The sequence below is a fragment of the Bactrocera latifrons genome, unplaced genomic scaffold (assembly GCF_001853355.1).
Source record: "Bactrocera latifrons isolate USDA-ARS-PBARC rearing strain unplaced genomic scaffold, ASM185335v1 scaffold_0, whole genome shotgun sequence".
Taxonomy (NCBI): Eukaryota; Metazoa; Arthropoda; class Insecta; order Diptera; family Tephritidae; genus Bactrocera; species Bactrocera latifrons.
Window position 1 is genome coordinate 34,459 of NW_017534406.1, and position 16,656 is coordinate 51,114.

At 37.3% G+C, this 16,656-nt stretch overlaps 1 protein-coding gene across 5 annotated transcripts in view; it reads right to left on the reverse strand.

Moving 5' to 3' along the window:
* Positions 1-16,656, reverse strand: part of LOC108971672 (mucin-5AC) — a 29,456-nt gene that overhangs the window by 9,774 nt on the left and 3,026 nt on the right. For all 5 annotated transcript variants that reach the window (XM_018938096.1, XM_018938018.1, XM_018938178.1 and 2 more), the window contains 4 exons: positions 15,563-16,654; positions 15,308-15,493; positions 13,234-13,275; positions 13,148-13,168 (listed from right to left, as the gene is read on the reverse strand). In XM_018938096.1, coding sequence (XP_018793641.1) covers positions 13,148-13,168; positions 13,234-13,275; positions 15,308-15,493; positions 15,563-16,654 — 1,341 coding nt within the window. The remainder of the gene's footprint in view (positions 1-13,147; positions 13,169-13,233; positions 13,276-15,307; positions 15,494-15,562; positions 16,655-16,656) is intronic.

The following is a 16,656-nucleotide window of genomic DNA, read 5'->3' on the forward strand; positions in this document are numbered from 1 at the left end:
GTATAAAACTCTTTTTTATTTTATTTTTTTTAATAATTTATCAACATTTACATATGTTTTATTTCAAGTCCCGAAGCTAATCGCACAATATACGAAGGTTACCGAAATCTACAAACCAAGTGAAGTTAATACAAAAATGATCAGCGAGAAATATATAGAAAAAGTACAAAATAAAAATTTTAAACTATGCTGAGTAATTGAAGATCTGTATAATCTCAATAGCATTGAGGTCAGTGTATATGTAGGTCAGGTTAGGTCAATCTGGTAGGCCAATAAGCCACGCATAGACCAGTTTGGTCCTTTGCGATATCAAATAGAGTTCACTTGCTAAGTCCAAGAGAAGTAGTCAACGTTTAGGATGCCTTGACGCGAATTTTAACAGACTCTGCGGCCTCACTGTCGATAGAGACCACCTCGGGTGTATCATACTGTGAGGATCCCAGATGCTTACAGCGTAGTCTTGCAAATGCGAGACAAGTGCACAAGAGATGCTTCATTGTTTCCCTGTTGCCCTGGTATATAACTCTGCGATTCGTTTTAGTTTTGCTTCGGAAAACTATAGAGTCGTTTTTATTTTACAGTCGAGCCGAGTATGAAAATTCATTACAATAAAAATCTCATTCAAATAAAAATCTTTTATAACCCCGAAAATTCTCTAAAATATCCAGTTTGGCAGAATTTGGACCGCTCTCTGTATTCGTAATTTGAGTTCGCTGGTATTTCAGTTAAACTCAAGCTCTCCGCAACCAAACAAAAAAAAGTAGTAAACACTACAATGTAGCGCTTATTGCAGCTAAGAGCATCGCATAGCTGTGCCACCAGCGACGTTGACGCAGTGAGCAGCTAGTTGATTTGATAGTGAGTAACCAATTTGTTGGGTGGCTGGGAGGAAGCCACAATGCGCTCGCTACGGTGAGCACAAAAACCATATGCAATGGCATGCACTGTAGTGAGCTGCGACACGACATGCTACCGCCGTTCACTCGTATACTGCTCCTTTGCTTGCTCATACGAATGCTAGAAAACTGGCTAGTTGGCTCTTTGGCTATTTGACGGGTTTGCTTTTGCACGATTTGCTGCTGCTGTTGTTTGTTGTTTACATTTTTGTTGTTGTTGTTTTGAGGAACGAATATAAAACTATGCGAATCGGCAACGACAAAGGCAAAGGCAAAGGCAACGACAACGACTACAGAGACTACGATTGGGTGCGGCCACAAGTTATGGTTTGGTGTCGACGACCACCTTCACTTTAATACCTATACATACACTATGCTTCGCCGCCAACCGTCAACACCATCACGCCACCACACCACCACCACCACCATCAACCGCACACCGCACTAATTCACTATGTTTGCCACTACATCAATGTACACCACTTAACCACTTTGCTTTACTTCAACAATTTGCTTGGTTTGACGCCGAACGCCGAACGTCGACTGCTGTGCGTCTGTCTTGAAAGCTTTGAAAATACTTAGTCAATTACGTTAGTTTGGCGCAACCATAACCACACAACCACGGTGTGCTTAATTAAAAGCAACTACACGAGTATATACGACTGGTGTGCGCTTTTGGCCCGGAGGACTAAAGCGACTATTGGCCACCATCACATTCTTAGCTGACGTGCTACCTGACGTTTATGCTAATGACAACGACGAAAGGGAGCTGCAGCTAATTTCTTTGGCGTCTTTTTTCAAATTGTTTAGTGTTAACGCGGCATGAAGAACATTATCGCACAAATTTTATTGAATTTATTAATAATTTTTGCTAACCAACGCAAGGCGTATAACAAATCGCACTGGTGGTATATAGTGGGACCGACCGCAGGCGGTTATGTTCTCGCTGCCAAAGAGTCAGCTCAGTCATTGCGGCTGTCGTCGGTATGTCGATAATTAACACCGTAATCCGCGCGATTATAAATTAAGTCTAATTGATTGAGTGCCGTAGCGGCATTTACATTTTGGCAGCAACTCGTCGAGATCCAACGACTCGGCCATTGAATGCATGCAGTGCCTACAATGGCGAGCCGAGTAAGCCAAGAAGGCAGCGAGGGAATGGTTGGTGGGTAGCTTTGGCGTATGCTCTAGCCATAGTAACCGAAAGTACGAAAACACGTTGAAGCTATGTCAACGACGATAGCTAAGAGCAACAACTCGCGAAACAATTGTGTGAATGTGTTGACGACGGCAGCTTTTCTGACGGCCACTGACACCCCGCCGACAAATGAACATACTTCAATAAACCCATGCAAACTTATAGTATTCGTAGAACGAAAGGAATGAAAAAAAAAAACGAAATACGAAAAACTTGGAGAACAAAACAAAAGAATAAATAAAATTTATTCGCCAAAAAAGAATCACCATACTTTGCCGCTGGGGTATTTTAGACTACAGATGTATACATTGTGAAAGTGGGATCGTCTAGTTCGAATATGTTTCAAGTTGTAATGAACAAAAGTTGGAGGAAATGTCTAGTTTCGACTGGGTATATTTCCGGTTCCGATGTCATCCAAGTTCATGCAACAGGAATATAAGAAGAAGTATAAGAGGTTATCAACTCGTCGACTTTCCTCAAAAAATTGTGGTTTTCGGTCGCTACAACGAAAACTACGAAGTCTTTGGTTTCAATGTCTTCTGCCTGTTAGTGAAGAGTTTCAAACTAAGAACCGAAATTTGTTTATGTCTTAACACTGTCACTGTCTAAATATTATTTAAGCTGTTACCGGGTCGCCAAATGCAGTAAACAATCGGATTCGGATAAGTGTAAAGAGAGATCTCTAGATATTTCTAATGATTCTACCCTTAGATCTAATCCGCAGGCTCTGATATGACTCGACGAGTTAACTATTTTAAACGGAGGATATCGAATAGGTCGTTTGCCGTTGCCACGACAGTCGGGTCTAAGGGTTCGGAACGGACCCAGATTTTTATTCGGCCACGGAATGTCAACTCGTCATAATTCTGCCGTTACAATAACAGCAACAAGTTTAGGTCGTCTGCCTTTATAATTTTTACACTGAGAACTCCGTAAACTCGTATACGGACCCGGTAGTAGCTAGTCAAACTAGCTATGTCAATCTCGAATCACTCCATAGGCACAACTTTCTCATACAATATTTATTTCATTAATGAAGATTTTTCGGTCAACCCCGCATTCGCGACCGCATATATGTACATACCAAGCTACGCATATGAAAAGAGAAGACGAAAACGAAATAGCAAAAACACCAGCGGCAATAAAAGTAAATGCACAAAACAAAAAAACTGCCAGCACCACATTCAATGGCTAGATGTGCAGAATGAATGCGAATGGGGAGCAAAGAGATACAAAAAGCAGCAATAAAAACAGAAAAAATAACAGAAAATCAAAAATAAATAATAAAATTTCGCGAATACAATCGCTAACAAACAAATATGTGTATATGTACATATATCTGTAGGTATGACTACGGGCACGAAGACGACGAAAATGCCAACGATGCCACGAACTGAGAAACGGGTGGGACAGATAACCAGCCGCACAATTTCAGAGCTACTCACAAGAGCCATAGTAAAACGCCATGTTAAAAGTCTGATAGGCGTCCATGGGGGATGGGGTGAGACAATGAACTGGGAGCATTTGACAGTAGACAAATTTTTGTATTACTTTCAGGAAAATGTAGCAAACCGTAAACGCGTAGCGATTTCAGAAACAAAACGCGCTTGTGACACCAAATGTTTAGTTAAGTAGCAGAGTCAACTCTTTCTAACGGTTATTTTTTTAACTGACAACTGACACATTCGACTTGATAAGCAACAAAAGTCACTAGGTGCAAATGACAAATTTAAGCTGCCTGCTTTTGAATTACAGTCAATTATTTCTCGAAACCGAACAAGTTTTGAAATTTCTGTGGCGCGCTTTACATTTTGATATGGATGATTTGCAGATAATATCAAGATGGGCACCAATGGTCATATTTTAAGTTATTTTTGAATTTAAACTAAGACACCTTAGTATAGTCCAGCACGACTCTAAAATTTAAGAGAAAATATTGAATCCACAATAAATCATTGATTCACTCAAAATCGGTGTTGGAATTTTGAAACAAAATAGTTATGCCTTTTTGTGCGTTCGAGTCAACGCCTTGGTCCACCGTTAGCATGCATTTTTAGTATTGAATTCCTGCTTCATTTCGCTGTTTCGGTATTCAAAACGTGTATTTATGCAAATTCGCAAAATGATTCCGTCGCCGATGAAAAGACAGACAGGCCGTTTCTGCTATCATTTAATTCACTCATTGTTGTTGTTGTTATTGTTAGCCGTTAGCGAATACTGATGTAGTGTAGTGGCCATAGTTTCCGCTACTTGTACCACTCGATTTGATTCTCCTTTTGTTGCTAGTTTGCTATAGATATCCATATATGCAGCACATTCATGCATTTGTTGTACATATGTAATATCACTTTTACACAAACATATGTATGTACAATGGTTGGTCAGATATTGCTGTAACACCAACAGTGCAGCCAATGATATTCACGAACCGATAACAAGGAAAATTGCAACGGCAGCAACATATCGAATACGGAATGCATTAACCAACCAGTCGGCCAGCCAGCCAGCCAGCTAGTCAGCCAACGAGCAAGCCAGCCACAGAGGCAGATTTGCACCGAAACACATTAAAAAGTAAAGTAATAACAGCAACAATTATATATGTATGTATAAATGTATCCAAATGTTTGTATGCGTATGTGTGTGAGTTGAGCGGTAGCAGAAACTACAAAGAAGATGAAAGAAAGCATCGGCAAATAAAATAAAAAAAGCGGATGAAAACACTTCACGGATGTGGGGAAAGCCTAGACACAAAATGAAAACAACTGAACACAACACACTATTTCGACGGTATTACCGACTGTCCAACCGACGAAACGCGAGTTTGCTTAAACAACACTACGTCCGAACCGGAGTATGTAGCGGCACTGACGCGACGACACCGTCACCACTGACGGCGCAGACGAAAGCTACGATGACGATGCGTGGCAATGTGGTTGCAACGCTACGATTTGCAACGTCTTAAAGCGCTCCGACTCCGCGCTTGACTGACTGACCTATGCGCGACGAAGAGGCACTCGACACTCGACAACTTAACAAGGCACAGTGCACAGTGCGCCAACATCAACGTTGTGCCACTCAAAGCATATAAAATGCACACACCAACACACATACATATGTATGCATATATACTCGCACTCAGTGCCGCCGCGTCCAGTCTAGCACACCAACAGAGTGCACTAAAGCGGAAGCGAAACTGAGAAGATACTGATTGAGGAGAGCAATCAATGAGCGCTATGTACATAGCGTAAGCAAAGCGCATAAAGCCGGTCGGACGCTTGGTCGTTCAGTTGTTCAGTTGAGTTAGTTCCCAGTTCCCCTTATGCTCAACAGAGTACCACTGCCTCGTTTACCTTTGTGTACCGACGTTGGAGTATGGTGTGGTTGAGAAATGTTGCTGCCGTTTTCTACCGAACACACAATGACCGCTTATATACTACAACGGTGTGCGCCACTGGGCTGCTCTTGCACATTTGTTTACATGCAGACATGCCGTGCTACCAACTCTACCCATGGCGAGCTACCAACTTTTGTTGTGCTTTTCAACAACAACCAGCGCAATTGTAGTTGCATAGCATCGTTTGCCTCTTTGCATGGCGTGTCGTCTCTTTGTGAGTACATACGAAACTCGGCTGCTCCTAGCGCTACTATCAATGGGGGGTTTCAAATCACAACCAAATCAGCAACAGCGCTACTAGCCGTTTTATTGTATGTACTGCTTTATGCATGTGTGTGTGTAAATTCTGTTAAAAAAGTTTCCGGAAATCGTATACAAGGAACTCGAGTAACATTAAAGCTTTGAACAGGATGTAAATTTGCCACACTCTTCTTGACTGTTTGAGAAAACTGAATTCTATTCCTGGGAACCTTGCGTCCTAACAGTTATCAGCGAACACTAAAATTTGTTCAGTTCCTAAAAGATTAGAAATACACAAATATGATGATCGATGACATCGGATATAGGAAATAATGACACTTAACTCTCAAGCCAAGTCAGACTCCAGTCCTTTACTGATTGGAAAACGATTCAGTAAGGTTTTTATTACGGTGAAAACGAGAAAGATCTCCAAAAAAAAAATAAAGTGGTCTTAGAAAGGAGTTTTAGTAATTGCAAATATTGTATTTTGAAAAAGTTTAATATAATGTCTTTCACATCATATATCAGCAATTTTGGGAACTTTTCAAACAGATCGTGGATTACTCAACTCAAACAGAAATAGTGTAAAGATTACTTCAAACACAGCAGTGAGTTTGCCGACATCCATAACACGTTATTACTCTCTGTTTGTTACCGTTGGCGAACTGAAGCGTTTCCCCGCCTGTGGTCTACGTAACCGGAACGGTGGATTTAAGATAAGAAAGTAAATTAATTAAGAGTTTATTTTAATTTTGAAAAATTAAACATAGATATATACATATGTACGTACTCTGACGACAGACACTGGCCCATAATTACAACTTTAAGAAATTCTTCGAAACCCATGCCACAATTTACTTTTCCCCCAGCTCTAAAAGTTTCTAAAAGCATCTATTATCTCTTCTTCCAAAATATTTGACCCAAATATATGTAAAGTGGCTAAAATTATTATTATTTTTTTTTTATTAAAACAACCCTGTTTGCCACCGAAGGCATCTAAGGGCAGGAAACGTTTTTTCAACAAGATCGGAACATAATAGATTTCTCTGGTTATACGGAAATTGTTTGCAAGGGAATGGTGGTTGCGTCAATTTCCATGACAGTCGTTTGTACCTTACCGAAATCGTCACGGGTTTTATCCGATCAAGAACTCTGTTTGGCCCCTTAAGTAGTAATACAAGCTATAATATATATAACTCACTTATTAGACAATATATGCAGTATATAGTCACCCGGAAGTTCGAAAATATTTAAATTAGACATATAATTCAAGATCCGATTTTTGAAACACAGACATATGTAATTGAATATTCCATGCATTGACCGATATTTTCGGTTGAAAGTCAACTGTAGATAGTAACGTCCACATTTCCGGTAATCGAGAATTGGTTGGATTTGGGAAAATTTTGGTCATAATTTTCCGATGTGTGTTTCACACGCAATGATACACAATGAGAAGAATGTCAATTACTAAACCGAAATTTGTCGGGCGGGTCTCTAGATATTCGGTTTTACCTAACAGTGGGTATGCTACGCCCACGGTCCAATTCTTAGACCGGCTCCTATTTACCACTACATACCATCTCGAGTGCTTTATCGAGCTTTCAGTTGTTTTTAATCGTTATATGGGGAGTGAGTGGAGTTATGGTCCGATTTCATTAATTTTCACACTGTTGGTAAATATATATAGGAGTATAAGACTAAACGGTTTGAGAAATTTGTACATTAAACCTATTAGAGGGGATGTCCACCCCCAATTTTTCAAAAATTTGATCCTCTGCTACTGTGATCTCTGTACCACCCATCTTAATTGAGTGCTTAGTTATGGAACGTTATAGGTTTTTCTTTAATGGGGGCGTCGCAGTGGTCTGATTACACCCATCTACAAACTCTGTCTTAGTTCTCTCAAGTTACAACTTGCACGGACGGACGGACGGATGAATAGACACACAGTCATCCGGATTTCAACTCGTCTCGTCATCTTAATCATTTATATATAATCCTATATCTAACTCAATTAGCTTTAGGTGCTACGCACAACTGTTAGGTGAACAAAACTATACTATAAAACTCTGTAGCAATATGTAGCAGGAGTGTAAAAATTGGATATATTTTCTAATATTTCGTGTTGTGATACATATAAATTTGGATTCATATCGGTTACATTTACCCAACTTTCATCGGAATATAAATACACAGCTCACGATATTCTACCACCTACTGCGAGCGACTGTGTCACTTTTGGCTCAATATGCATCAGTAGTGCATCGATTCGGCCAAAGTCAACGAGCAATACTTTCAATTTTCACTACAGGTTATGCGCACACTACGCGCCACACGTTCAGCACATGTACTTATTCAGTCATACATTAACATATACACGCATGCATATGCCAAGTAGCTATAGTCAACTCTCCGGAGGCATATCTGTGTTCTGTGTTGACAAACAGAGAGTACAACGCAGAGATTTTTAATGGCCGTTTGTTGGTGGATGCAAAGCTACGAAATGGGCAGGAGGAGGACAGACAGGCAGGCAAGCAGACTAAAATAGATTTGCAACTTGCAATTTGCAAATTGGCGTTCAATTGAATTGTTCGGTACCCATTCGAAGTGAATTATACTTGTACAAAGCACAAAGGCAAGTTAAGCGAGAAAGGAACAATCAAGCAAACATACATACATGTGTACATATGTATGTAGTAGTATATTCAGCCATACACGATAAGTAAGAAGCAAGCACTTTGGTTTTATTACCTCGTCGAATGTCCCTTACTGCCGCTCGTCACATTGCTTTGCTATTCGTGTATGAACACCACCAACAACGCCGGGCCCAAGCATATGCAGTATATACGTATGCCCGCCGGACAGGCCATACCTTCACAGAATTTATGATGCTCATAGCAACGCGTATCACGTTCATTGTATGTAAGCATTCGACACAAGTAGTTACGTGAGTTTATGTTCATCAACCACTTCGCATGCCACAGTCAAAACATCATCCTCGGCTATGGCCGTACGACCCCCTCGACATGGGAATAAGACTAATCGTGTCTATCAAATCACTTACCAGTTGTACACACAAAGTTGTGAATTGACAAGTACTTACGAGAACACCCAGCCCCGATACCAACTTAACACGAGCATAGGCACATACCCATAATCACATACTATACAGTGTGCCTGTGTCTATGCACATATGTATGTATGTATGTAAATACTCGTGGTGTGTGTACACTTGTAAATAGGCAAGTCAGGACGTAAGTGTGTGCTTGCTTTTTGTGGCAATTGAACTGAAATCCAGCTAAGCTTAACCAAGCCAACTCAATCCAAACATGTCCAACAACCAAACGGCAAGCCATGCCATAGCAGCACACAACTTAAGGCAAATAAAAGTAGTGAAAAATTCGCATCTGAAACGTATTGAGAAAATTTGGCATATTGGTATAAGCACAGTGGGCCATTTATGTTAAAATTGGTAACGATTTTCAACTAAAAGTTCAAGTATTTGGCACAAATCTAAAATATCTGCAATAAAACGGCTTTTAACGGGTTACATGGATTATGGGTTTCAAAAAATCTAATATTTTATTGTCTTATTAAATTCCATAATACCTCTAAAATAGTTTCCTAAATTTTCAAGTTGCTCCGAGTAATATTTTCGGAGATACAGTCTTGAGAATTTGAACTAGGCTAAGTGAAGTCGATTGGCAAGATTTCTCGAGAACTACTCAAACTACTGAAATTTTACACAGGTCGTTGAGATATAATTTTTGAATGAATCATTCATTCATGGCCGGGTTGAAAATATATGTTTCCAGAAATTTCAGAATTTCTTTGTTAATAATGTATGTTTGTAACAATAAAAATTCTAATAAAATCTACATACATATCATACCCGAGAAAATTCATGTAACCCCTTAATGTTTTAGATAAACGCAAATATTTTAAGGTTATTAGAACTAGGAGCTAAAAACTGGGTAAAATAACTTCTTATAAAAAATAAGTACTCGAAATAAAGAAATTAACTTTGCAAATATTTCTCTTCATCAGTCCTAAAAAATACCAATAATCAACGAGTTAAATATTCAAAATTCAGTGAAAACATCACTTTTAGTGACTACACTTCTAGACCCCTTAAAAACCAGAGAATATTACACTGTCTCTATAAGCGGAAATTAATCGATCAATTGGGTACGTAAATTCACCAAAGATAATGGTGTTGCTTTATTTAGTCTGGTGTGCTTCTATGTACAATATAAACAAGTCCTTAAGTCAATATCTCAATTATAAATAATTACTTTGAATTTAATGTATTTCTTTTTTTTATATACATAAAAACACACTGTGCCACCGTTGACGGGGTCGAAGCAAAAACCTGAGTGCTCAATTTGTAATCATTCGATTGAGTGCTCATAGCGGTTAGCAAAGCTGCTAATAGCTGCCGCTGTTGTAATAGTAATAATGCGCGTAATTCGATAAATCGTAAACGCTACTTGAATGAAACATGATTACGATTTATGATATGCCAATGGAATATTGCTATGTATTGTGCTATCGCTTGTTGTCGTTATTGTTGCCGATATATTGTTGTTGGTATTGCTGCTGGGGTTGGTATTATTGCGGCTAATGCGCGCACAGCAAGGAGGCGAATAACAACATTCATATACGAAGCCAAACGACGAGCGTCGATATAATCAAAAGGCTAGGCGACTAAGCGACCACCCGCCTGCCTGCATGTCTAACTGATATATAACAGTTAAACGGTACATAACAACCAACTCTGCCGACTAACTAACAAACAGACCGACAAATTGCCGAAAGCTTAAATGAGCGAATACACGTATCCACCAAGAGCATGCTGCAACGATGAGAATGGCCGACGACGACAATGTTGCTGCGGTTATGTTCACAGGTACCAACAATATGTTGCAATTATTCTCAGTGTTGTCATATTGACTCCAATAAAATCGGAATCTACAGTGGGATATGCGACGGCGAGAGCATTGAAACGGTGGTGGTTTAAATATACAGGCGAAATTGTAAATATGTACAAGTATAAGCATAATAGGGTAGTCCTGATGAGGAAAAACGGTACTGATTGGTAAATTTTCGCATTTGAACTCCGAGCATTTCGGAATACTAAAAAAAAATGTGTCTAAATATTATGAATAGGATCAACAGTTTGATACAAAATAAATAAATAATAATAATATAGTACGTCTTTACATTAGCATATGCGTATTCAAAAACTTAAAGTTTCAGCGCGAGTCCTGGAGAAAAAAAAATAGAATATAAAATAGTTTTTTTTTTCTAATCGGAAGGTTATTTACCAGCTGAAGAACCAAGAACTTGACAGTCTTTCGACAATTATGTGGAGAATTTTTTCAGCCGCAACAACAACAACAAGCTCACTATCAGCTTTTACTAATTTGACTTTCAGATGTTCACATTTTAAATAAATTAATAAATATGTTCTTCAATTATCTCTCAAATTTAGTTTTCCATGTTTTGGCAACTTTCGACCCCTTAGTTATGGTACATGCGATAATAGTGTGTATTGAAAGTATACAAATGTTAGAAAACTAGTTTCTAACTATTTTCTATAAAAATCGGGGTCCGTCCCATTTACGTAGACCCGACTGTCGTGGAAATAATGAAGATAATCTTGAGCGACACTCCGAGTGTAAAATGTCTGGAAAATTTTTAATTTGCATATTTGAAGAACCTTTAAAAAAATAGAATTTTAAATGAACAACTTTTTAAATTGTAGCAGCTCAATTCTTAGAAAGTTACCTTTACTATTTTGAAACACATTTTTCTTAAAAACACATTTTTAAATAGACTGCAGCTGTCGAAGACAAATTATCCAACTGCTTTGAATTTTTTTCTGCTTTTTTGTTTTGTATATATTTCGCCGTAAAATAATTTTCCGTTTTTTCAAATGTATGAAAATGTAAGTTTTTAGGAATATTCTATATTTTTTTAAGTTCAACATTTTAATTTTTTCTTTACTAATGGGCCTCACTGTATAAGCAATACTTTACAGATTATTCCTTTTTTTAATTTTGGTTTAGTATCTTGGAAAATAACAATTATTATTAAATTAAATTTTCTAAAAAAAAAAATTTTTAATTAAAAAAAAAATCTATAATAAATCACTTTTTTATGTGGTCACATTAAATTCTGTCAAAAATAGTAGTAACATTTTTACTTTAAAGAAAATTTAAGATTACGTCTCTAAAATGAATAAAACCGGAGATATGAAGAGTTCAAAAAAAGTACTCAATTGAATTTGGTAAACAGCTAATTAAAAATAATCATATCTCCGAGTGCAAAATAATAATCCGCAATACATATAATGGGAATAAGGAAAACTTACATTTTGTGTTTATAAAATGTAATTAAATTTAAGGCTGTTTCAAAACAATACCTATGGCACACGACTATACAAGAACTTTTCCATTTCAATTCCTTCCAATATGAACGAAAATAAAATCATATCGAGAAATGGGAGACTAATAACTTATAGGAATACTTATTTAATATAAGATGTAAGAAATCGAAACAATTTTTAAAACATAGAGTTCTATTCAATTGAAAATTCAAATAACAAATATATCTATGCAGATGGCGTAATAACCAACTGTTAACACGACAGTCGGGTCTGCGCAACCGGTACGGAACCGGCTAAGGACTGTCAACTCTGCAGAATTTTGCCGCTACGTTACGTTACAACAACAACGTAAAAACCTTGTATATTAATGTAAATATTTCATGTTAACTGATATTGATAATAGTTTTTTTTTTATATTCCATGATGATTTTTCATGCTAGAAAATGTGTGGAAGATTCGATTTGAGCCTATATTGTGACCATATTAAAGCAGCGAGCAAGCAGTTTGATTTACCATTGCTTCTGATAGGAAACAATTAGCTGAGCTGTGACTGTTGTAAAATAAGTTAATGAATATTATTGTTGTAGTAGTACAAAATTTTATGTTATAGGTCGGAAAAAATTGTTGAACTGAAACCATTTATCGGACATAATTTTTAATTTACTTTACTGACGTAGTTAGTTATTAACGATAGCAGCCTTTGCTTGTTTTACAAGTAAAAAAAATAAATATCACGTCATAAAACGTGTTACTCGATTTTATTTCCCTTGTAGATAGTAAAGCTCAAAGAACATTTCCTACCTGTTGTAAAACAATTGAAAAAAAAGCTATACAATAATAAAAATAATAGCTACAATTCCAGATTGGAATCAATCAAATGTCAGACTACAAATAATTGTACTATTACTCTGATTTTCCTAAGAATGTATAAAGAATACCTCGCAAATCTAGCTTTTGAAGCAATCTACCTTCGGTATGTGAAAACAGTTTATAATATTTTAGCGAACACAGATTATGTCACTTACCTTGTTTTCATCATTATCACACTGTAATAAAAAGAAAATAATAAAGTAAGGACATATCTTAATAAGTGATTTAAGCAAATACTTACGATATTAAGCCCCATCCCAATTCTTTTGCATGTGACGCCCGCCTAAAATAAGAGAAAATCATACATGTTTGAAATATACTATATTAATAAAAGCGAAAAATTTAACATTGCATTTTATGCAAAAGAATTGTTAAGACAATGTATATATCGTCACCTAAAATGCAAAATAACGTAACATCACTTTTCATAAGTTTACAGGCGAAGGGAAAACGATAGAAACAGAAACCACATCATATTGAAACAAAATTTGAATTTTTGTTATAAAATGGTTATGTATAATGTATATTGGTTATATCTGACAGCAGAAGCTAAAAATTTTATGCTACATATACAATGTAACATGTAGTGAGTCGTAAGAAATACTCAATTTTGACTTTTTATGATACGTTATTTTGCAAATATTGTAAAATAAAATAATGTTTTCCACAATAGGACTGGATTCAGATCGAACAGTTTGTATGGCAGCTTATTTGTTATCCCATATCGGCGATCCAACAAAGGAGCAACGTCTTCGGAAGGAAAGGACGTGTGCAAAATATCAAATCGCTTTCACAAATATTGATAAACTAGTTCGCGTATATGCAGACAGACAGATGTTATTAAATCCACGCACTTCGTCACTCGATCATTTATATTAATATTTTATATGGTATATGGCAAACTCAATATTTTCTTTTCAGGGTAGAATTAAAAGAAGCCGCTGTAATTATGAAAAACACACCACCGAGTTAACAGCTTAGTTCTGGATACGGTAGCAGGATAAATTCCTACTTATCTATAATCGACCTTGACACATCAAATATATATTCAGCGTGCAACGAGTTTCTCAATGACACTAACCACCTCTTTGCATGCCCTTCTAACCCTACACATATAACACCCCTTTCCCTATGGTCCGACACCGTCGAAACAGCACGTTTGCTCAGCATATCGTAGGTTGACCTCGATAACAACTTCTCCATTCCATTCTAACGGAGACTAGATAGCCGTTACACAACAACAACAACAACCGAGTTAACATTAAGTTTTCGAACAATATAGGGCTATCTTTAGTTATAAAGACCTCTCCAACATGGGCATGGCTTACGTGTCGGTTTTGCGACATAGAACCGGAAACTTTAAATAAATCTGTAGACGAAAACTCAAGGCCTATGGATTAATTTATGTGGGCAGGGGTCTCAATTTTCTGGTATTCATCAGAGTCCTGGGCCTTTGTGATTTTAAGTTAAAGAGGATATAGGTTTTAAACCGTTCCTACGACACTCGGATGCAACTAACCGGAAGGGACACGGACTTCTATCCGGCTAAGTGTTGTCAACCCTGCACCATTCCAGGAATATTTTCTGCCGCTACAACAACAACAACAAACTTAATTGTTGCAACGGTTTGTCATAAAAATTATTGGTTTGTAATTTTAGTAAATATTTCCTACAAAAATGGCGCACATTTTAACTTGTACGAGTTAATAATATTACCCTAAGTTTTTATTGATTCTTACACAGAAATAAAAATTTTACTAGAACAACACAAATAGAAGTAGAGCAATCAGAGAGAATGCGAAAATTGATAGATTACTCTCACAAAGAGTGAAATAAGTAAAAAAGTAAAAAAGGCAAACTAGCAAGTAAACATCAAAATGTAAATGATCAAAGCAAATCGAACATGAAATTAATCTAGAATTTTTAATTTTCAAAACTATTAAAATAAACAAAATCAAAACCAACGCGTCAGTTATCGCTCGTTTAAACATGTGTTAACATGTAATAGTTGCTATTTTTTGCTCTCTTTTCATTTTGCACTCTGAACTCATGCCGTTCTTTGCTAGATTTTTGCTTTAGAAAAGGCTTTTTCAGCATGACTTTGGTAAAATTTATAAACTCTGATCGTCAAGAAAACAGTAGAATTTTGGGTAATGCCATTCGACTCAATCACATTCGGCTAAATACATTGCAAGTTGTTTTATAAGTCCGAGCTCAATTGAAGTATTTAGACTTTTACAAACTCTAAAACCGTGCTACAATACAGTATTTACACCTTATAGAAACTTTTCTACACAACATTCAGCAGTACTTACGTCGCGTATGCGATCAAACACTTCATCTTTAGTTGGTGTTGACTGAGAAATTTTCGGCGTAGACTGCTGTGATGTTGCCGCTACCGTAGCAGCTGCCGCCGCCGCTGAGCCTGATCCTCGCATATCTGTTGCCAATTCACCGCTGCTGCTGTTGTTACTGTTCCCTAACTGTGTGGCGTTTGATACCTTTAAAGAGTTTAAGGAATACTTAATTAAATGATATAGCCCAAATATATTAACATTACTATCACTTACATTGGATGTCATACTTATAAAATGACTTGTCGATTTAGAATTGGATCCACTATTACTACCAAAAGCTACATCCATGGGTGATTTATTTGCCGATGATGTGTTTGAACCAATTTTAACATTTTCTAAATGCATTGCATTGCGATAGCCGTCACTTATTGGTGGTGTCGGTTGCGTTGGAATTACTTGCGTTGTACTGTTCGCCAACGCACTACTGCTGCTGCTGCTGCTGCTGCTGCTGCACTTCTCTAATAACGAAGTAGAAGCACTGGCTGTCACCAGAGATGCTGGTGGTGGCACTGAGAATGTGGAACTTGGCGACGATACTGATGTGACATTCGAGACATCGGTAGTTACAGTACTTGTTCTGGAATTATTTGTATTGTTTTCTTTAGGTTTGGAAGAATTGTCGATAGTAGGATTCACGACCATTGTAGAGCTACCAGATGACGCTCCACTATCCATTGCAGTCAAAACACTTCGACAATCATCTGTTGCATCAACTGATGTCATAACAGCATCCTCATCCGTATTATTAATGTTACTCGAGGTTGTTTCAGCAATACCGCTACTACTACTACTACTGCTACTTCCGGCTCCATCACTGTTATTATTGCTATTACTACTATTGTTGCCATTGTGGTTTAATATCATTGTTGTTGTTGAAGCAGTATTGATTTGAGTGTTGTTAATAATATTACCACTCACACTACTACAGTTAATAGTGTTTTGATTTATGTTACTTAGGTGACTTCCAACGTTATTATTATTAGAATTTTGATATTGGCTTTTCCATGGTGGCGCAATAACATCTAACGGAGGATCTTGCACTGTCACAGTTGTAGCTGATGTAACGGTTTGTGCGGGATGACAATTGGCGCTATTCCCATTGCCACTATGTAGGCGAATATTATTACTACCATCCTTTATATTATTCATGGGCAGGTTAAGGGCACCACTTCCGCGTATTGGATGAGGCTGACCTGTATCAATAATCTTTGGCATTTTGGTCTCCTCAATGCTATATGTGCATGTTAGTTCCTCCAACGCTGATAACCGTTTCTCTTTTCGCTTTTGCCCCAACTTTATCGCGAACT